The following is a 23,834-nucleotide window of genomic DNA, read 5'->3' as shown; positions in this document are numbered from 1 at the left end:
AGTTTTGGGACTTTATTTAGACTCCAAAATGCTAGTGAACCTAGAAGCTGCTTTAATAGTTGCTTTCTTTTTAAGTGAAAACACGGCAAAAGCTTTCGCTTTTTGTGGGATACATCCCAGTGCAACAAATCAGCTCAGCATCATTGCTGGATATTTCTTAAAACTAGTGAGGTACCGAACTGGAAATTGAGGTGGCATGAAGGCAGCTCTGAGGAGGAAGACAGGAGCAATGTGGTAAGACTTGCTTGCATACAGGGCATTTTTGAGAATGGAAATATGAGTATAATCTGTCGTTGTATACCTCTCTGTAGCCTTTAGAGAGGTAGTTATATTTTTTTAATATATATTTTTTAGGGAACATTTAGATGCATTACTTCTGGAAAAGAAATATAGTGCCCAACTTATTTCAAAATATATATTCAATAGGAATAAAATAACTGTTCACTACTGTTCATCTCTGCAGACTGAAGATTTCTACTCTCATTTGTAGTTTTAGTTTCTGTCTGTATGTTGCTGCCATCTATGTTGTACTTATGTTTCTGAAATTACATATTTACCTCTCAGGGAAAAAAATTAAATCTTATTTTGTATGTGTTTTATGATCCTGGCAGATTGCTGATGTTTAAATTAAATTCCTGATGTCTGTATGGTCCAGGCTAATGTGAGGGCTTTTGGCACCACCCCTTTGTGCAATAAAGAATCAAAGCCAGTAGCGTAAGAAATCTTCTATCAAAAGCTGAAAGCTAGATTCATAAAATCACTTATGCAGGCATTATGAGATTTTCCCATGGAAAGTTTATGTGGGAGTTTGGGAAAAACTGATTCAAGAACAGCATTATTTGCACTATATATATTCATCCAGGAGTCAGCAGGCTGGCGCTGGCATCCCTTGCCAGTTTTAAAGGGTTGCCAGCAATCATGAAGCTGCTGCAAAGCCACATCAGCAGAGTATCAAGGAGTCTTCTTATTCTGCGCCCTCCTTCCCCCTTTTCCGACCAGAACTGAAATGGGTAAAACAGAAATCATACTCCTCAGTGAATGCGTGTACTCAATTCTTGCGGCTGTCCAGAAAGTGCTACTGTTTTAAGGCTCTTTCATAACAAATTATTAAGACTAGCTTTCTTATCAGCATTTCACTTAATTTCTCAGCTTTAAAAGAAAAATACGAGGTAAAAGGGGCAAATAATAGACAAACCATTCAGAGTGAATCCATTTGCATTCACTTTGGTCTTTTTATTTTAATGTATTTTACTTTGGGTTTTTTAAGAAAGTGGCTCTGTTTCTCAGTCTGCATGAGGACCATGTGATATGTGCTGCGAGAGAGTCTTTCCTTCGAAAAAGAATTTGAAAGGCAAGGTAATTCACCATTGCTTTGGCTGGAGCCAATATTGGGCTCCAACATCAGTTCTATAATTTCTGACAAATGGCCAAGATTTCTTGAATAGGCACAGCTTTCTGTTTTGTGTAGGGAACACACAATCCGCTCTTTTGTTGTGGTTGCCACTGCTGTTGTTTCTCCCCCATTCACAATGGAGAGTGGGGTTATTTGTGCTGAGTGGAAAAACAGTGCCAAAATTCTGACTTGCTTATGTTTAATGTGATTTTAATTTTAGCGATAGCCATAAATGGTAAAAGAGATTTTGTGATATGGATCCCCTGTATCCTGATCTCTAAGTCAAGAGGGCATATTGGTGATGAAAACTTTGTCTGTCACAGGCATGTCAAGATGAGCGATTGCTGAATGATTCAACCCAAATGTATAGGAGCTGTTTATATAGAGATTGCCAAACAATTTCCATTGCTTTTCTTTTTATCTAAATTCTTGAATAAATTACTAAATAAAATAGTCTGTGTTTGGAATGTATGGCTGTGGGATATATGGAAACTCACAGCATGTGGGGGGAAAAAAGTTAAAATAGGGAAATATAATAGTTTTGTAAACTTTATGTGAATATAGGTACATCATATATAGACTCAAGGTTCAATTTGCTGATCAAAGCATCCAGATAACTTTGGATTTAATAATGTCGGCAATGAATGCTAATATATGGAAATTGAAAAGCATGGAGCAACAATAGCTAGCCACGCTTACCAGTATTACCCTGCAGCAGGTAGATTTACATTTTTTTGTTTTGTTTTGCAATCACAGTTTGGAAAATGTGTGTTCTTTTTCCCTTCTTCCATACTTCTGAATGTGGGTTCTCCTGAACAAGCTTAGACAAGATTCAAGCTAAACAATAGGGCAACATCAGAACCTTTGAAGGCTCAGTTTGGATAGGTACCCAAAGCCTGAGTCTACTTTGATGTATGTGGGCTCAACTCCGGTTGCCCTTGGTTGCCCTCTCTTACCTATGTAACTTGTGTCTGGAAACCCTTGCCAAATCTTTTTTCAGAAGAAAAAAAAAATTAAGGACATTTTTGCAAACTCATGTTCATCTTGGTTCTGGTCTGGCTGGTCTGGTCTACAATAATGCCCTCTCCAGGGATGATTTAATATTACTATTTTAGGTCTAGGCTGTGGACTTCTGCTCCTTCCCAGTTTCTGAAATTTCAACCCTGTTTCAAATGGGAGGATTTTGCCCCTAGTTGGAAACAAAATTATTTGAGCTTTTCTGGAATGCTAGCCAAAACCATCCTTTATCTCTCTTGCATCTTTTCCTCTTCTTCCAAGTAATTTATGGTTCCATTTGACTGAGGTTTTGGGCAAGGGAACTCTGATGCCTTTCTCTTGTATCACAGACCTCACCTGACAGAAGGGGACAGCACATCTCAGACTTGCTTCTCTAGTGTCTAGGAGTCAGTGGGGCTTTTGCCATTACCTTCAAGGGAAAAGGATCAGTCCATTGTATTCTTAATGCAAAAGAACAAGTGAGTCATTTCTTGTACCCATACCTGATTGCTCTTGCCTAGCAGCCAGGAGGTCACCTTCTTTCCTCACTCTTCATCTCAAGGTAGCACTGTGCTTGCCTCTGCCAGTACACTCAACTCAGATTCAGTTCTGAGTCATTTGCAAACCCTAAACTCCCATTGTCTTCAAAGGACATTTGGATTAGAGAGAAGAACACTAAGTTTACTCAGGCTGAAAAGAAATTGAAACATATGAGATTGCCACACCTACTAGAAGAGTTTAACAAGACAGTGGTTGTTTGCCCTAAAGACAGAATGAACTGTGGAGATGTGATAGATGTGCCCACAGCCCAGGGGGTCTTTGATTCTTGCTAGTACAAGACTGAGGGAAAACTCTACTCCATTGGCAAAAAGCAAACTCTGAACACTTAAAATATTTCCTTTTTTTTTTTTTTTTTTGTTTTTTTTCCCCAGATTTAGATCTTAGAGTGAGAGGTACAAGATGTCACTGATACCAGTATTGTTGTAATGTTGGCATAGATACTGGTCACTTTTATTGGACGTGGGGATATACAAGACTTCTTTAAAAACAAATTGTAAATTGCTGAGAGATAATTAAGGCCTGCAGACCCTCTTACTCTTCAGAAACTAAGCCAGTGTCTTCTGTCTTAAGCACTGAGGATTAGGAGCAATTTATTTTTCACAGAAATAAGTGATTCTATCCAAAGGCAGTTGAACCTTCTTTGAAGGCTCTGGTATCTCCAAAAAAGAACACCAGACTAAACGGACCTCTGGTTTCATCTAGTTGGGAATGTTCTGCATCCTATAAAGTGTAACGACAGATAATTAATAGAATAACCAGAAGATTCAGAGAGGATGGCAGGCAGGGCTCTCATAGGAGGTGTCAGTCCTGGCAGAAGTCAGTTACTTCATTGCAGTAAGCAAATCAGGCTGGATTCTCTCCATGGTGCAATAACAGTAGATTGGGGAGCATGCAAAGCAGCATCAATACATAAAAATTAAACTACTTTTAATATACAAAGCTGAGTTTAGATAAATGCAGAACAGAGAAGCAAAGGCATAATATTCTCTGAAAGTGCAGCCTTTTAACGCTGTTTTGGAGACTAATTTGCATACAAATAAAATGTCAGCTTATCCCATAACTGTCATGATAAATTGGAGCACTTAGTTTTTTGCATGAGATGCTCCTTCTGTACCTTATTAAATTATGGGATCTTGGCCTTTTGCCAAGTGCTAGGATGATGCTTTCTTTACTGAAATATATACAGGAGAGAGATATGGACCTGGAACCTCTGGAGAATCCAGGTTCAGTCACTAGCCAGGAGCTCTGCCTGCACAACACCTAGAACACTTTGAATTTTTCATTTCTCTGTAGATAATTTTATTTATGCATAAAATGGTAGTGATGTTAGTTTTCCTGTTTCACAAGCTTCGTGGAGTTTTAATTAGTTGTCACATGTACAGAGTGCTTTTAGGTGCTTGATTGGAAGCAAGGGCAAAGTGAATCTTGCCTTGTTGGGCTCTCCCATCCTGGATGGATGGCAGTGGAGGGCAGGTAGGAACAAGCTCTGCAGCAGGCCAGTAAGAAATGTAGAGCAGCAACCTGCTGTACTCAGGAACTTGTAGATAAAAGCATTTTTTGACTTCTTCATTTTGGTTGCAAGATAGCATAAAATTCTCCTTCATGTCACCTCTTTAGACATACCACCTTTTGACTTCAGTTTCTCCTGAAAGTGTCTGTGTGATTACCCCAAGAGTGAGCTTAAAATTAAATAAGTGCCTGGAAGTGGGCTTAAACAATCTATTTTGAAATGCTACTCCTAAACTCTCTTGAAATAACCAAGTGTCTGCTTTATACCCATAGAAAAGGTTAGATTTATTCCAGTGGCTAGGTGACTACTGATGTGTGCTGTGCTCTGAAGCATAAGGTAATAGAAAAGATCATTGTGAATTAATTCAATGCGAATTAATAAGAGATTTATCTGATGAGAGTTGTTTGAAGGTGATAGCACTTTGTAGCTGAACAGGTTTTAAGATGTGCAATAGTGCAACTTTAGAGATTTGAGAACGATCAATGCTGGGAAAGTAAATACAAATGGAAGGAGCAAGCTTGAACAGACCACAGCTCTTTTCACTTTTCTCTTTGTTGTAGACTTGTGGGGGAAAAAAATTGCAAACAGCCCTTGGCAAATTGGTGATCAGGGGCTAAAATGAAGAGCCTGAAGATGCAAATGAGTAGTAGAGGAGGAGAAAAAACAAGTGTTTTGCTATAATGCTGTTCTACTAATACAACACTTAAGGCACGTTTTTTTCTCCTTGCATTTTTTAGATTGATGAAGCTATGATAATTTCAGTGGAGCATGTGGAGTGTAAAATATCAAACAGATGTATTTTGTCCAATTACAATGTCTGATCCTGCCTAATTTTACTGATAACCTGGAATCTTGTTCTACCTTAGCAATTTCAGGCAGGAAAGAGTTGACATGCTGTTTGAGGGGCTTGCAGAAGAACATGTAGAGATTAAAAACTCCTTTGGAATAAACTTGTCAGTTGCTTAGAGCTGTGACATCTTCTGAAGACACTTGTGCCAAAGCAGAAAGGAGGTGGTCTTATTGAAGAGGCAGTTGCTTGTCATTAAGCTTCTTCTGCCCTCCCATTGTTTAGGGCCTGACTCTTGGGTTCCTTACACAAAAGAGGTTGTTCTTTCCTTCCCTTCTCAGCAGAGAAAAGTTAGGCAGGGCCATGTGTTGGTTGTTTGCTGGCAGGTTGCTCTGAGAACCACGAGAAAAAGTGGGAGAGAAGCATGGTGTGTGAGTGCCTCCTGCTCTGTGTCCCCGCCGGAGATGGCAGGGATGTGAAGCTGTGCGTGTCCCTTTTCTGTCATTTCATTGTGCAAGTGTCCACAAGGGAAGGTAGAAGGGCAGCAGCTTTGGCCAGTCCTCTGCCACTGTGTCTGAGTCTGGGGTAGTATGCATCTAAAGTAATCTGTGAGGGCAACAATTTCACCTAGAGTTTCCAGTGTTATTTACAGATTTTTTTTTTAATTTTATTTTTTTTTTAACGCTTAAATTAGAAAACATGACTTTGAATTGTGGGCTGTATTAATGAGGTTGTTAAGTTTCTGGTTGTGCTCGGCACAGGTCTGGGCCAGCCCGGCGGGACAGGCTGCCCGGCAGGGCTGGGTGCCGGGTGGCTCTCCAGGGACGGAGCCGCCGAGACGCTTTCCCAGAAATTCAGTCTCAAAACAGGAGCGCTGTGCCTTCGGAGCTCGTGTGCCTTACAGCTGCTCGATTGCTGTATGGAGAGTAGGGGGGAGGCTCCAGATTGATTAGGACTTCATGTGCTTGATAGAAGCCGGCACTTTGAACACTTAGGGGATTTTATATGAAGAACAGCAGACAGTCTTTGTAGTCTATTTATGTGTAATAAACTGGGTTTTGTTTTGTGTCTTGTGTTTTTTTTCTTTATTTTTTTTTTCTTTTTTGAAAGAAAAAGAAGTCTAAAAAGGAGAGAAATTAAAACCACAGCGTTATTTTCCCATGCAGCTATAGCAAGTATCCTGCGATCTCACATGATCGGCTGTCCTGCTGGAGTGGAGTGTGGGAAGGTGTCAAAATATGTCTCTCAATCTCTCAAATTTTTTTTTTCTTAAAAGGGAAAGCCAGATGAATGCCAAAAGCCCTGCTCTCTTCTCTAGCCCTGCAGTAACAAACTACATGAGTATATGCTATTAAGATGATAAAGATTAAATTTCTAGTTACTAACGTGCTATCACAACAGCAAAGGGGGAAAAAAATCTTGAAAAAATTATGAAAATTAGTCTGATGGTGTCCTTTTAATAATAAAATCACTCCCAACCCCAACAGACAGTGTAGGCTGGAATTCCACAGGGCTTTTTTGTGGTCCTAATGATTTTAATAATACTTTGTGCTATGTAGCACCTTTCATTAGAGGATCACAAAGTGCTTTACAGTCACTAATTAATTAAGCCTCACAACACTCCTGTGAGATAGGTAAGTATTACACGTATATTAAGCTGAGACACTGAGAGTTAATGATTTTTTGCTGCATTATTCTGGGAAAATGATTGATGTTCAAGCACCGTATGTGCATTATATGTCTTTGTGTGGGTGTGTAATATATATGAGTGTAAAAGTATTAATTTTACGATCCCTTAACAAAGATGTCCTACTTGAGCCTGTTGAATATAAATGTGTATTTTCATTTAACTTTTTGTTGCTGCAGTGTATTAACTGATACTATCACAGTCTTCATATACCCTTGACTCAGTCTGCTCTTGGTCTGCTTGTGCATCTACTTATACAAAGATTAGTCAGTGTCATCTCATAAAATTCAAACGTATTTCTAGATGGATTATTCTGTTAAAAAGAGCATATGACTAAGATCTGACCTAAACCTGCAGCACAAGCACTAGGCAACAACCATTCTGTTGCAATAGGCTTTGATGACAAGCATCACATTCAGTAAAAGTAATGAGCAACAACAATGACCCACTGGGGAGCTGGTGATCAGCAGGTAATTAGCCATTATCTTCACCACTCTTAAGAAACTATTGATTACCAGAATTTTTCTTTTTTTTTTTTTTTTTTTTTTTTTAACGAAGTACAGTAGTCACTATGGTAATTAATTATCCTGAATTTCGAAGTGATTTTAGCAGAAGTTTTTGTTTCCAGGCGTAAATTGATGCGAGTGACTGTTGAACAGAAAATTGTATCTTGCAGATGTATGAACCTCATAGAGTAGCCTTGGCTGTTTTTGAGGGAAAGTACATATAGCTGCAACCTGGGCCTTATCCAAAATTCCCTCAGCTCGAGAAGTCCTTTAATTCACATCAGTTTTAGTATTTCTTTTATTTTGGGCAGATCACTATTTTCAGTGATGAAAAGGTAGTTCAGTCCCAAAGCCTATTTCTCACTTGGTTTCTTTACTAGCACCCAACAAATGTGCTTACTATTGTGATGGCATTGCAGAGATGTGGGAAGTTGCCTGCCTGCTAACAACGAAAGTAACACCACTAATTTTGTTTGAAGTGGAACAGAAGGCAGCCAGCAGAGGTTAACTTACAATGGCTGATGGAGTTATTTAGATGCGTTAACTATCCCATTAGGCCAGTCCCATGATGATGCGTGTGAATTTTTAAGACACTTTCTTTTTACAGCTCATTTTCAACAGTTACTTTTAACTTGTTTTAGACTTTGTGTTTGGTAAACATTATCTCTGAGATTTTTTTGGGTCTTTTTGTGTGAGTGCCTTGTGTGTGCCAGAGCACGTGTGTCTGAGGAGAAGAGAGCTACGAGATTTCTCATGTTTGAGGGAAATAGAGAACAGCAGACTCTGTTTGTATAGTGCCCAGTAACAGATGCATGGGGATGTACAATAGGTATAATAATGTTTTTAAGTAAACACCATTTTTGAATGCATAATTTAGGAAGGAAAATCTTTTTTTTGTTTTGTTTTGCAGATATACAGATCAGCTCTCAAAATGTCTTCTGTGTCTTCCGTGCATCTTCTAAGACAATTGCATTAGCCCGCCTGCTAGTTGACTAATAGAATTAATAATTGTAAAAAGCACTCTAAAGCCACATGCCTTATGAAGTCAATGCTGGGTATGATTTTACAAGTATGTGATCTATTTTTTCAAGTGAAATTGTTAACCGAAAACGTTCTTGGCACACAATAAAACATTGTGCAATCTGTTATTTGTCTTAGAGATAATAATTTCAGAGTGGCTATATTCTTTCTGTATCTAACTTATGACTTGCTAGGGGATGGTTTCTTCAATTTAGGAGTATTGCAAATGTAGTTTTATTTACATAATATGTCTCTGAAAAATGATAGTGGTGGAATTTCAGCAACAAAAAAATCCCTGTGTCTTTTCTTACCGTCCCCTTGAGTGGATATCAAACAAATAAATGACAGATGATTTTTCAAAAGCTAAAAGAGAAAAGAAGGGAAAATACTTTTAAATTCAACTTAAGGAAGTCAATGTTATCTTCTCTCTTCTTTCCTTTCTTTCTCCAATTGTAGAATACTGCATGAAAAAGCTCCATTAGGCAGATATGGTTTTCTTTTTTCTCCTCCATTAACAACCCAGACTGACAAATGTATTGGGAAAATTAGAACTAAAGTAGCTAGATCTACACTCCAGTTAGCCTGTATACAGTCCAGATTTCTCTTTTCTTTAAAGGGACTTTTTTCTGTCCTTTTCTCTGACTCTTCCATCAGTTGTCATTAAGATAGCAAATCTCTAAGCCTTCCTTATCTGCCAAAAATATCTGTAACAAAAACATTTTAGAACATTGCATTTAGTCTTGTTTAATTTTGACTGAGGTAACAGTCACGATGTTTACTTTCTCAATTTCTGATTTTTCTTCACTGCAGTCAGGACTTCTTTCTCTGTCATCTGCCACGAATTGCATTTAAATGGAAGGGATTTATTTTAAAAATGGTTTGGGATGTGTAGCCGGGAGAAAAATGCATACTTAACACCTACCAGAGATGCTCACAGATATTTTTAGTGTGTATTGACCAATAGCATTCATGGAGTCTCACAGAGAAGTAGCAATGCTGAAAGGCTGACTGTCTTCATACCTTGAATTGCATATGTGTGCATGTTGTTTTAGTAGGCTGAATCTATATTGTAATAGTTCTCTCACCACAGCAGAAAATATTTCTCTGAGTTCTGAGCGACTTCATGGTTCAGAAGTTAATGGGGAAAAGGAAAGTCCAGTTTAGTTCATACATCCCCTGGCAGATGGAGTTGATACCAAAGAGAAGACATTTGGTTCCCAAGCATACGTGTCTTCTACAGTAAGGAATCGCAGTAGGCATTTAAGAAATATTAAGACCACACGGAGTGTCAAAATTTCTGTAACACGAGCTGGCATTCTGTGTGAAAGCCGCCTTGCTGTAGCCCATGCTGCCTGTGGATCAGCTCAACCACAAAGACAACAGAGCCAGCCCAAGACACAAGTTGAACATTTCCCCTAAGAAGTTGTCTGTTTTTATCAACAGAGCATATAGTGCCCTTTCATGTGGAGCAGATGGAAATAAGAGGATATACAGATGCCTGTTCTTTTATTTTTAGCCTCTGTCCCCAGCCTTGCTTCTCAAAGTACTGTTTTGAGAAGGTTGTCCGCGGCTCTCAAGGGTCTGGATGCAGCACCATTTGGAGCACATCAGTGCTGCTCCCAGCGTCACCAGGTGGTCCTGCCTTGGCAGAGCAGTGTGTATCTCCAGTGCCTCTGTAGGGCCTGGCCAGGGTTGGCCTGGGAATGGCGGCTCACACTTGAGTCTGTAGCTCACATCTCATGTGTGGTACTGCAGGCTGCTGCCACCAGACCACACACACTTTGGCAAAGAGAAACATCCATCCTTGTATACAGCATTGGCAAAGATTAAGAGCATAGAAATGTTGGGGCACATCTGTCTTCTGCCCATAGCTAGCATGTGAACACAAATTGATCAAACCAGCTGGTGCTGAATATCAAATCCAGAACCACACAGTTGAGAAAGCAGAGGAGTTTCAAATATATATAATTTCTCTTAAATAGGGTGGGCAAGGTGAAGTGGACGAGGAATTTGACTGAGTACCTGCATGGTGTGATTACTTGTCCTTCCATAATCTCACCCATTCAGAAAGCAGCTAACTCATTGGTGGCAGACTCCCCCTTTCTCTCTGATCCTTATTGCTGTCCTGTCTCAGCTTTCTTAAATGGATCCTGGAAGTGTACTTGCAGATTTAGCAGTAGTGGCTGTGTCTGCAAGGAGAACTGAACAGAGGAAGGTTTGGCTGATTAGATCCATGTGGATTCCAGGTGTTTTCAGGGCAGATCCTGGCTCAGCCACATAGTGATGTCAAATGTCTGGATCCAGGCCTGTAACGTTTTATTGACAATGGGTTTCCTAATAAAGTTAGTTTTTCTTTGTTTGGCAAATAGAACTAATTACATGAATAATGGACTGTGGAGCCAGGCTCTAGAATATCTGTTTAATCCTGTTTGAAGTTTATGGGCAGTAGGAGGGGGAACTTTTGCTATAGAGAAACTGATACCTGCTTAGGAAAATACTTTCTCTGAAACCTCAAATACTTACTCTACTAAATCTGTTTTCTTTCTAATAACTTCTTTAAGTTCTTCTTAAGTTTATATCTTTTAGGTGTATTTTTGCAAAGCTACATTATATGTAGTTGTACTGTGTACGAACGTTAGACTTCAAAAGTTTTTTTTCCCCTTAGTTTTCTAAAATTATTTTAAAAGAAGCATTCATTTAAAATTCTTCCTGCCACACCATTATTATCTCAAAAGATAATAAAACCTGCAATTCACTGGCTCTCATGGAAGTGTTTTTGTAGATTTTTTATAGTTCTCTTTTTAGTTTAGTCTCAGTGTGCTAATTTTTTAAAAGTTTTCTGCATAGTTTAAAAATCTATTCAACAAAAATTTTCTGATAAGCTAATGTACTCAATGTATTCATATAGTTCAGAATGCTTTTAAAATTGTCAGGTTTTTGATCTGTTACATATCTTGTATATCTTGAATAATTCTATAGGGGTTTTTTTTCTTTTTTTTTTTTTTTCTTTCTTATTTCCTTTTCTGTGGTAGATATGGTCCGGAAAAAGAATCCCCCTCTAAGAAACGTTGCTAGTGAAGGTGAGGTACAGACCCTTGAGTCTACAGGTACTGAAGGTGAAGAGTCCGGAAGGAAAAAAGAATTTTCTGCAGAGCAGATGCAAGAAAACACTGACCAGGGTGATGCGGCAGAGTTAAGTAACAAGGAGGAACTTTGCATGCATGTCCAAGAGCCATCTTCCAGTGTTAAAAAGGACTTGAAAAGCTCAGTGCTGAGTGAAAAGGCTGGCTTCAATTATGAAAGCCACAATAAGGGAGGAAATGTTCCATCCTTCCCTCATGATGAGGTGACAGACAGAAATATGCTGGCTTTCTCATCTCCAGCTGTTGGGGGAATCTGTGAGCCCTTGAAGTCTCCTCAAAAATCAGATGCAGATGACACCCAAGATGTGGTCTGTACCCCGTCAGGAGATGCAGCGGAGACAAATGAGGAGCATCAGATGTCGCCAAAAGCTTCAGATGAAACAGTGCAAGTGCAAAGTGGTCAAACTGATGGCCAAGGCTCAAGCCCGGTCCCCATGGCCTCAAAAAACCCACAAGTGCCTTCAGATGGGGGTTTAAGGCTGAACAAATCAAAAGCAGATTTGTTGGTAAATGATAATCCAGATACAGCGCCTCTGTCTCCAGAGCTTCAGGACTTCAAATGCAACATCTGTGGGTACGGTTACTACGGGAACGACCCCACAGATCTCATCAAACACTTCCGCAAGTACCACCTAGGACTGCACAACCGCACCAGGCAGGATGCTGAGCTCGACACTAAAATTTTGGCTCTCCACAACATGGTGCAATTCAGCCACTCCAAAGACTTCCAGAAAGTCAACCGCACTGTGCTTTCAGGGGTACTGCAGGACATCAACTCCCAGAGGCCTGTCTTGTTAAATGGGACTTACGATGTGCAGGTTTGTATGCTCCAGCCTCCCTGCTTCTGCCCACTGCCTTCTCAGCTGCAAAGCCAGATCTTGCAAAGCCTTTCCTGCCTACATGATTACTGTATCTCATATAACCTGCTTAAGCCTCTAGAACCATTTTGTCTATTTTAGCCAGGCTCTCTGTAGGTCTGCTGAGCATCTTGTACAGTAGAGGAGTGTTTGGCTTTTTGACCAGTGACATTTCTGTGTAGGATTTAGTTGTTATGGTAATCAATAGCAAGAGATCTTATTCAGCAAACAGGCAAATAGCTGAATTGGTAATCATATCTGAAGGATTTACTGTCACAGAAAGAAAAGAGCAAATAATAATGAAAAATAACAACCAGATAGACAAAAGACAGCAGCTGGAAATTAAAAATGTAATCCTAAATTATCATCTGCTGGGAGTCAAGATTTGGCTTATTGATTCTTTATTAAGATGAAATAAATGGCAAGTCTTGGCAGCTCTGAAATTTTCTAGTGCCAGAAAAATAGGATACACAATGGATATTTAAAACATTTCAAAAAGTAACAGTAATCCATGCTGTCCTTCACGTTAGTAAGCCTGTAAGAAAAGGATTATTGCCTCAGTCATTCTCATCTAGTGCAAGTAGGAAAAAAACTACAGATAATACTGGAAAAAAATCTTATTTTTACCATGAAGGAGTGAACTCAAAAGTTTTTCATGGACTCTCTGTTAGTTTCTTATCAGCTAGTATTTAATTAGTTTAAAAAATTGATGGTGCTTTAAAAAAATCTTTAGATTAAGCTGCGAGATAGAGTAGGATATTTCAGTACTATATATGATACAAAAATTCATATTTTTAAGAAGAATTAAACCAAAGTAATGAAGTTTGCATACAATACATGCTCAAATGTCCATCCATTTTCACGTGACTGCATACATAGAAACATTGCAGTAATCACCTGATAAAACTCCCAGGATATGTTAAAATAAAAAGGTAGAAAGGTGAAAATATTTAATTATGCTTGCAGAAACTGTAGCTATAGGATAGAAATTTTGCAAGACAGGTTAAGATGGCTAACATCTAACTTCAAGGAAGAAACCAAAAACAGAAAACAAGTCAGGAACTTGAAGCTTTTCAAATGATTTAAAGTTTTCCTCTTTTTAAAGAAACTCTACAATTTCTTTGTGGAACAGCAAATCCGACTAAGGTCGTTACTATGTGTAAAAGCTGCAATCTTTGAACTGCTGTCTTACTAAAAGATCCTGTCTCATGTCAGGCACTCTCTCCTGTCAGACTCTGATTAGAAAGCAAATACGTGATGTAGTTGAAAGAGGTTAGAAGTGAATAATGTCAGATTGTGAAATGATGATTTATAATTAGCACATGGTATGATGTTAATACCTGGATTTCCTGCTATAGTTTCAGTTTGCTGACTCCAGGGACAGCATCTTAGAGCAACTGATCCATGCTGTCAGGAAGACATTCAAACTGGAGCAGCTCAGACATACAGTATAGAGGAATTTGAGTTTCTAAACACACTTTCATTTCCTCCAAACAATTGTTTCGTTAGGTCCTTAGTTATTTATAGGAAAGTTTATGCTTGATTAGAATGAGCTGGACGCTTTTCCTTTGCAGTGCTCTCAGAAATAAAACAGATGTGTGAGCTATCTCAGTTTGAACTGATAGAATGAGAAATAAAACAGCTGAACCTAGACTATACTTGTCTACTAAACTCTGGCAGTAAGATACTGCAGGGGAGACAAAAAGTGGTAGGAAACATCCCATAGATAATCTACTTAAGATCAGTCTTTTCTCAGACAAAAAATATTTTCCAAAATAGAACAGACAGTCTATACAATGTTGGCTATTTATTTGAAAGATAAAAAAATCCTGGATCTAGAAAGTTAATTTTTAAGGGTGCTAGTTTTCCCTGGTCAGTTTGGGAATGGAAGATTAAATAAGCTTTTGTGGCAAATGCCATACTTCATAAATGGCACATGTACCAGATGTTGATAAAGAACATGTCAGAAGATAAGTAACTGATTAATATTTTAATGCATTCTCCTCCCCCATTCCTGATTCATAGCAGCTTTGTGAATTCATAAACAAAGTAAAAGAACATTTGAAAATCCCCTTTGCACCCACACATGTTTATATTGCTCCTGTATCCATTTTGGAGGTTTTTTCCTCATGTATCTGAGTGGCTGGTGTTTCCCACCACAACAAGGGATTCTATTGATTGTTGCTTCAGTTAAAACTAGTTCAGTCAAACTCCTGTATAACATGAGAGGGAATTGAACCTGAATAATTGGTTCATGTTAACACTATTATTTTGTATAGGTACTGGGCTAAATGAAAATAATCCCTTTGTAATTAACTTGAAATAGTAATGAACTGGGCTTAGGATCTGATTTATTGATCCCCTTGCACTTAGCAAACTGTTCTGTTGTAGTTGAACTGGAAGTTATTGATAGATTTATGGTCTCAAGCCATGGAACTGGGCACAGAAGCCAGAGGATGAAGATGACTGACTTTGATCTGGCTCATGGTAGTCAGTTCAACGTGGTGGTGTACGAAGATTTGTAGTAGTGAGGGATGTTATGGAGCGCCATAGTTTGCATTCATAACAAAGGCAAACAAAAAGCCATAGGAAAATGTCTGAGTGCAGGAAAATACAGTATCTCCTATCCTATCTTTAGAGATCTAGGGATGTGGTCCATTTGCTGAGGGCTTGGAAAAAGAAATCAAATGCATTTTTGGACTTGTATCACAGAAGTGAAGTTAAACATCACCAACATCCAAAAAACACCCTCCCAACCCTAAATGCAGCTTTTAGGGGGTGTAATCAGCAAAACTGGAGATATTTGGCTTCATGTGCAGGTATTCAGATATTGGGAGTGTATTTTCTAGTACCTAAAGTGGATTTGTCTGGGAACGGTGTAAATAATCCAATCATTCTGGCACTCCTATCGTGCAGATTTTTACTTGATATGAATATTTAATCTAACAAGATTCCTTTGTCTTGTTTGAAATTGTTATTTTCTGTTGAAAATCTGTACTCTTTGTTCCCATTTTTCGCTTCAAAGGTTCATTTTTGGTTCATTGAGTTATAATAAATTCTATAGGATTGGATAAAATCACTGAGCTGTTTCTGAGAGATTAACTTTCTTGCCAGTATAGATTTCAGAAAGCATTCACTATCACCTCTCTGAATTCCCAGGGAATGTGTTAATCAGCTTTATAGCTTTTATCAAAATAATATTTTGAAGTGCGTTCAATGGATCTTTTGCTGATGTGCTCCCCATTACTTTTTCTTCACATTTAGTTAATTGATCAATCTCTATAGGCAACTTTATCTTGCTGGATATTTGAGTCTATGTAAGGCTGTATGGCTGTCTAAAGCAGTAACCTTTATATTGGATCTAAAGACTTCACTTACAGCAAAATTCATGTGACTAAGTTAACAGCTATGTTGCTGAAAGCTATTGCCTTTGCTGTATGATTAAGTCTCCTCTGATTTAATGACTCTTTAATGTATATGTTAAAGTCTGCAGATAGGCAAGTTGCTGGCAAGTAGAGAGCAGGCAGTCTTTTCTAACCCCCAATTTTTTAATGGATGATAAGAGGGACAGCTTCAACAGGAAGGTTGGAGAGTGCTGTCTTCCACATAGCAGCCTGTAGCTAAGGCGTAGGACATGCCCAGCAAAGGTGAAGAAGCAGGCTTGGATCCCTTCTGACAGAGCAAGGAAAGGGACCTACTTTTCCTGTTTCCTGAGCAAGTGTTCAAGCCATTAGGCTATTGTGTAAAAGGGAGCATGACCCCGTTTCCTGGTGTGTTTTAAAAGAGAATAGTGTCCCTCAAAGAAACGACAGAAATGTCTGCGTTCAGGTAAGGATTTCAGATGGCATTTCCCAAGGGAGAAGGGTATTTATGCAGCCATGAATAAAGACATACTGCAGTGCTCAGCAGTTCTTATGGTTGCTTCATATTATGTATCCTACCTTTGAGGTACTTCCTGCTCAGCATGGCCCTGGTTCTGGAGCTCATTGGCACAGATCTACCTCCTCTTCTATTCAGCCATTAAAAAGATTCAGACTCTACAAAACCCCAATTTTTAAAAATTTAGTCCTCTGATTTTGATTGTTTCATAATTTTAGATCTTGACAGACATATAAGAAGACAAATTTCTGAAAATGCATGGACTGATAAGTGGCATCGTTAAGTTTGTTGATTGCATTTCAATGCACCTGGGGGTGGGGGGGAGGAAACCAAAAGGAGTGAATGACTGCGTTATCTACTACCCCACAGAATAATAAGAGGTTATCAGCAGTTGTTTTCTTCTAGGGTTATAGACATCCAGTATTGTAAGAGTTGTCCTATGCTGCTCAGCCTAATGCTTTGTCATATGTGAATCACAGAATGATTTGAGTTGGAAGGGGCCTTAAAGCTCATCTAGTTCCAACCCTCCTGCCGTGGGCTGGAACATCTTCCAGTAGACCAGGTTGCTCAGAGCCCCATCCAATCTGGCCTTGAACACAACCAGGGATTGAGCATCTCTGGGTGGAGCATCTACAGTTTCTCTGGATAACCTGTTCCGGTGCCTCACTGTGCTCCTAGTGAAGAATTTCTTCCTAATATCTTATTTAAACCAATCCACTTCTAGTTTGAAGCTGTCACCCCTTGTTCTGTCACTACACACCCTTACAAAAAGTTCCTCTGCAGCATTCTTGTGCCCGTTTAAGTACTGCAAGGCTTCTATAAAGTCTCCCTAGGGCTTTCTTTTCTCCAGGCTGAACAGCCTGTCTTCATAGGAGAGGTGCTTCAGCCTCCTGATCATCTTCATGGCCTCCTGTGGACTCACTCCAGTAGGTCCATGGCTGCCGTATGCTGGGAGCCCCAGAGTTGGACACCCATCCGCAGATGGACCAGGTGGGGTCTCATGAGAGTGGAATAGAGGGGGAGAACCACCTCCCTTCACCTACTGGTTACATATAATATATACATATAAGTATATATATATAATACATACATATAAGTACATGTAATGAATAAAGCTCACAACTTCTCCAAGATTTTCACAGTAACCAAAAGCATTTCTGGATGTTCAGCCAGTAGGCTGCTCCATGTCCTAGAAAGCTGTAAAGTGCCCACACAGAGTGTGTAAAGGTCTTCCTTTTGTGTCCTTTATAAGTCAATGGTGAGTTCCATGTGTCTACATGGTGTAATGTCATGAGAGGTATTTAGTAGTCTGGATTTCAATGTATCAAATATGGCATCTTTTCTGTTCTCAGGTTAGATGTGTGACTAGTATAAAGTCTAGTCTAACTAGGATTCAGCTGAATGAAAAACAATGATTTTATTTAGTAGGTTCTGCATTTTATCCTCCACACTTATATTAGCAGTTAGATTGAATATGAAGCTGTGAAGGTAAGACTTAAACAAAAGTAGGAGTTTTTAGGGGTACAGTTGTAATCAGCAGCACTTCTCATGATAAAGGTTTTCCTTCATGTTTTGGTGATTTTGGCAAAGGGACTCTTACAGATGAAGTGAGAATTACAGATTGGAGGCCTAAACAAATAGAGCATTTTCTTTTGTATTATTAGCAAATCAAACCTCCTAAAAGTTCTTTGTTATCAAGTGGGCTTCCTAGAGGGTAACACAGGTACATAACTGGTCGACATGAGCAAACAGAAACATGTATATGAATGACTTTCATTTTCCTTGCATGCTCAGACAAATGGATCCAAATTTAATATTGTCTCACTGACTTTGGCTCAATTGTCCAAAATACAGGAATTAGATCTAAATAAACTGAACAACTATTGCTGCATATGATGTATCCTGATCTTGTGGACTAGATTGTGCCATGCTGGGTTTTGCAGCATGTGTTAGAACAGAACTTGCATGAAGGTGGATGTTGCACAAAGTCCATTTCATGTCAGCCATGTTGCAGACTCCCTAGGGACTTTCCTGATAAACTGAAAACTATCAAGCTCTTTTATCCACCTGCATGTGGGCATACCTGTTTATTTTGAATCCTATTTCTGGGCCATGATCAGGCTTGGAGGCTGCTTTGCACACTTGAGAGAGTCACTCCTAAGAAGCACAGGATTCAAATCATCTCTTTTAAACAAAAAACATGGTGGCAGGTAGAGAAGCTAGTGGTGGTAAATCATATATAAACATATATAAATACATATAAAGAAGTCCATATACGTTTGCTTGTGAGCATGTATACATATATTTGCTTCTTATGCAAATATAACTGCAGGCACACATATTTATAAATATTATGTGAATAAGCACATGGAAGAGTTATTTAACTTCTATATTGACAATAACTGATAAGCAATGATTTGTATGATTATATGCAGTAGAAGTTCTTTATATCATTTCTATGGATAAAATTTGCAAGTTTACTCTTCAGAATGATAGACAGTGATTTACAGCATGTTAGCAAGTGCCTCGGAACATTGCCTTGCTCTGTGGCAGAAATAAGCTATTTTTGCCACCTTGCAGTGAGAAGTAGTCTATACTAATATTAGAATATTCAAATGGACAGTTTGTGGAACAACTGATGTGATGTATACTCACAGCCTTCAAAGCAAAGTTGTTTATGTGTTGATATTCCTTACCTTATTGCAGGGATATTTGGTAGTGTTTGAAGAGCTGCTAATAAAAACAGTTGGTGAGACTAGTAATATTAGTGCTTATATTTAAATTTATAAACTGCTACGATAGCGTACAGAAAGAATGAGAGCTCAAAAAATAAAATTCCTGGGGAAAAAGGAAAGCAGCTAGGTTTTCTTCTGGTATAAATAAGCGTGAGTTTGCCTCTAAGCCTGTAAGGCTGTGTGAGTTTACAGTAGTCAAGGAACTGTCTGGTAATTTTATCTACAGAGAATAGAAGGAATGGTGCTTCTTTAGATACTAGTCTAGTAGCACTAGTTAGCAAATGAAAGTCTTGATTTTCTATTTCTTTCTTTTGTTGGTTTTGCACATCTGGTCTCCTGACCTTAATTTAAGTTCTGTTATTGTTCTGTCACAGTCTTTGTTTTAAAAATACTTGTAAAATTCTAATGACACAAAAACTATGTTGGGTTCAATGGCAACAGAATAAATCTCAAGAAGAATGCACTTACTTTGAATGAATGTGATCCAATAGTTTGCTTTATTGTTTTGGTAAGTACGAAATGCCCAGAAAGCCAGGAGTTTGCCCTGAGTTTTTGCCTCACTTGTGCAACATAGATTTATGTACCTATAACTTAATCACAATAAATACTTATAAGAATATACTCTGAAGATTCTCCTAGTTTAAAATGCAGAAAGAGAGTGAGTGAGAGGGAGTGAATTCTCCATAGGGGAGGTTAGAGAACTGGGTGGTGTTACACAAACTTGCATGAAAGCCAGGAATCTGTTCTGGCCTGCATGACATGAAGAACTTCATAAATGTGGGATGGTTAAAATGTTCTGGATGCTATATTGCACAAAGCAAATGAATAAACAAGAGCATTAGAAAATATTTTAGGATTAGAAGATTAAGAGTAATTGCAAAGGCAGACTGGATGGCTCAGAAGATTGGTAAGGGATCTGGAGCCTTTCACCTCCTGATTAGCCAAAGATGTAACCCAGGTAAGAAAAAAAAAAAAATTCATTAACGTTTGATGTTCCAATGCAGATGGATTCTAATCAGTAGTTACAGAAGAAGCCAGGGGTCAAAGACAGCTTTACCCTGAGCATGTAATCCTTGTGGTTGAATCTCTTATGTGGATATGGTTTCTGCTGGTAGAATTTCCTGCATTAAATACATGATTGCAGGAGCTGGCAGATTTTGTCTTCCTTGGTGATTTTTTTCAGTTTCTGTAAGAAGTATTTGTAAACTGCTTTGGCATGATGGAATTTAGGATTGAAATTTGAAAAGGAGGTGGGAGAATAGGATAGCATTTGGATCAAGGGCAAAATAAAAATCAAAGAGACATTTTTAAAAAGAAAAGAAAAGAAAGAAGAAAGTAAGTCTCTTTTCCCAAGTCCATCTATTCCATGAAATCATTGTCTTGACTAATTAAAGTAATGTAGATCTATCTGTTGGAAACATATAGTGCAATTACACAGTTTTGTTGAAGTACTTGCCAACATACTTTAGAGAGTACATCTTGAAACATTGTCAATTATCATGTTATCTTTTCTCCTTTTTCTGGCTATTTTTGGAAATGTGTGTGGTGTATGAAGAGATGGCTTAGTTAACATTAGTTAGCTATAGTATTAACGCATGAGCTTCAGATTTTGACAATTTTCCCCATTAATGAATAGACTTAATGCTTAAGAGTTTTGAGTTTATGGTAATTTTACTGTGAAATATATTTTAGCTTAATCCCAGAATGAGAGCAATTTTTAAAGAATATCAGTGCAACCACATCCAGCACAGGAATGGAGAACCCATTCTAATATCTGTCTTTTTTCATACAGCATGATAATTAATAACAACTACATTGCCATAGTTGAGATGCTGCAGAAATAAGTGATAATCCCAAGGTTTCATAAGCAAATGACAGTGAAGGGATGAATTAAATCATATTTCCACAGTCCGAAGTTGTATGTTAGATTCTCTTTAAAAAGAGAATTGTGATGATTAATACTTTTCTTTGTGTATTGAGAGAACTGTTGATCTATAGTTGCTCCTACATTTCCTCTGCAAGATGTACTTGTATTCTTGACTGCCACTAGCTGTGTCAGCTGGCACTTCAGACTTCAGAACAGAATTGCAGAATTTTAGCATTGCTTTTGTTCAGGTTCTTTTTTATGTTCGAAAGAAGTGTCTACTTACTCTGTTAGAGCAGAGCAGGAGATTAAGTTTTGTTGGGAACAGAATGAAATAGGGGAGTAAATACAAGAATCTATCACTTTGGATGCCACACAGAAATGTGGATGTTGATTTCTACTGTATGTAAGCCTCAATATCTATCTATCTATCTATCTATCTATCTATCTATCTATCTATCTATCCATCCATCCATCCATCTGTCCATATTCCACTTTTTCCATCTCTTTTACTTTTCCTCTTTGTGGGGCAGAGTGCAGAAGGTGAAGGACAGTTACATCACCAGTGAAGAAGTTTAGTGCCTGTACATAGAGATACAATGTGTAACTGAAAAATGTGAAATTCAAGCCAAGATTTGAGCAAAGTGCAGAAATCAGAACAGTTCTGCAAATGTGTAGGTTTCTTCCAAATGTGGCTGGCTGAAAGCTGAAACAGATTCAGTTTATGCTGTCACTTCAAATGCTTCTCCCAACCTCTTTGCATAGAAACCAGTTTCTTTAGTAGTCTTTGAATGATGATCCTCATGGAGATTTTCAGTAGGCTTTCTTATGTGTGAAAAGAGGTTTTTGAGTATAATAACATTAAGATGACCCCGAGTTACTTTTCACATACGTGGTCTAACACAATGTATTATTTTGAATTGTGGCAGGTATTCAGGGAAATACCAAACCGATAACTGCTAATCAATTACATTTGAGTGGTGTAAAGATTGTATGTGTCTCCCACATTACAAGAACTTAACACAGGCACTGTGGGAATATTTAGTTCTACTTTATCCTCTTGTGATGCAGAGAAGGATGTATTAGCATGGAACACAAACTTGCTGTGTAGACCACTAAGCAGGATTAGCAGAAGTTACAGAAATGATGTGATTTACAGTCCACTGTACAAAATACTAGTGCTAATATATTTTACCAATAAAATAAAAGTAATTAGCAATGAATAGCAGCTGGGATTATTGTCACTCAGAGTTTGTAACTGGTGTCCACCAAGTATCTACAAAATAGGTTTGTTATCTGTAACTCCATGGCTGGACAGCTGAAAGTAATGTTTGTATTTACTCACTGAAGCCACTTAAGGTAAAGCGTTTTGGTCAGTTTTCTGTGCATGTGTAGAACAAACATACATATCTAATTAAATGAACGAAACCAGATCACCTTGCAACTTATGAAATGGTGCAGTGAACTGCTGTTATTTTCGGTATACTGTAATTCCATCAGTGCTTTCTTTGTCTTTTGATGCCACTAAGACTTTGAACATTGAAATAATGCAGTGGATGGAGACCTGGAGTGCCAGATATTGGAAAGCAGGCACATATCCCACTGCTGTCAGTTGGATCAGGCTCAGCATGGCTTTGTCTCCAATTCTTGCTCGCCATAAAATGAATAAAGGGAGGTAACTCCTGCACTATAGAAGACCTGTTAAACATCCCTCTTGCAGAGAACCTCTTCAAAACCAAGTTCATTATTTGATAGCAGAATGTGGAGCCTCAGTTAAAGGCAAAAATGTTATTACAGCTAAGTCCTAATGATTTGGCTGCCTGACTCACCATTGCCTAATGAGATATGTTTCGTAAACAAACAGAAAGCCATTTTCAGTTTATTTAAGGAAAAGTTCTAAGCAATGCAGGGGGATTTTGTTTCCTTAAGGAAAAAAACAAACACAAAAAAAAATTGAAGGCTGAATAGCAGCAGCTCATTATATCATGGCTTAGTCTCTCACATTGCCTCACTATACATGCTCAATTCTGATGCGATACAAAGGATAGCATTTCATTCTCTGAGCTAAATGGCTAAAAGGCATTTATATTATATACATTTAAAAATGTTTACCTTTCATGCTCTCGTATGCCTGAGCCTTTCCATTTGGGATGATACTGAATGAGTAGTGATCATGTTATTTTTGTGGCATAGCTGTTGATGGGGAGAAGAAAAATAATTACATGATTTGCCTAATACATGAGAACTGAAACTTACAGAAATGTAGTAAAACACTTATTGGATGGGAGAATGAAAATCAAACCCTTCAAGGCTGAATTTTATATTCCCTGTAAGACATTTTCTGGGTGTAAAAACTGAGAATATGTCACAAGGGAGCTTCCACCCATGTCTACACCACGTGGTGTAGACTGGATGATGGCAAAGCAGTTGATGTCTGTGGATTTTGGGAATTATCTTCTGGAAGCTGTACACTATTTGCTTCTCAGGAAAAGAAGCTGTGCAATGGTGACATTTTTGTCAAGAGATTCTTTCTTTGGCCTTCAAACCAGTTGTACAGGAGCAGCAAATCTCCCCCTGATGTCAGGGGCAGGTGTGGTGCACTCCTGGGAAGGGCAGGCCTGCCTTGCTCTGAGAACACGGGCTTTAATAACATCAGCCCTGGAAGCCTTCTTCCCTTCCTGCAGAGCATTTTGCTCAGACATCATGAGAACAGTTAAGTAGGCCTACCTTAGTTTTTTGCGTGTGTAATTAGTGATGTCACAGACTTGGGTGTGGTAGTTTTCTTTGCCACATGCCATTTTTCTACTGTAGTTTTTCCATCTTTATTTTACTAAATAAGCTCTGTGAGCTCTGTGCATGAGAGGAACAGAAGATTTCCTTGGAGAATGTCTGCAGT

General features: G+C 38.5%; 1 protein-coding gene across 6 annotated transcripts in view; it reads left to right on the top strand.

Moving 5' to 3' along the window:
• The window catches only part of TRPS1 (transcriptional repressor GATA binding 1), a 213,670-nt gene that overhangs the window by 30,907 nt on the left and 158,929 nt on the right, over positions 1-23,834 (top strand). For 3 of the 6 annotated variants that reach the window (XM_014870088.2, XM_014870092.2, XM_014870087.2), the window contains exons 2-3: positions 8,351-8,509; positions 11,493-12,421. In XM_014870088.2, coding sequence (XP_014725574.1) covers positions 8,473-8,509; positions 11,493-12,421 — 966 coding nt within the window. In that variant the 5' untranslated portion in view covers positions 8,351-8,472. The remainder of the gene's footprint in view (positions 1-8,350; positions 8,510-11,492; positions 12,422-23,834) is intronic. The other 3 variants (XM_088178532.1, XM_014870091.2, XM_014870090.2) reach the window with 2 other exon arrangements.

Source organism: Sturnus vulgaris, chromosome 1, assembly GCF_052056855.1.
Source record: "Sturnus vulgaris isolate bStuVul1 chromosome 1, bStuVul1.hap1, whole genome shotgun sequence".
NCBI classification, from domain to species: domain Eukaryota; kingdom Metazoa; phylum Chordata; class Aves; order Passeriformes; family Sturnidae; genus Sturnus; species Sturnus vulgaris.
Note: the sequence above shows the minus strand (reverse complement) of the source record. Positions and strands in the feature narration are given on the sequence as shown.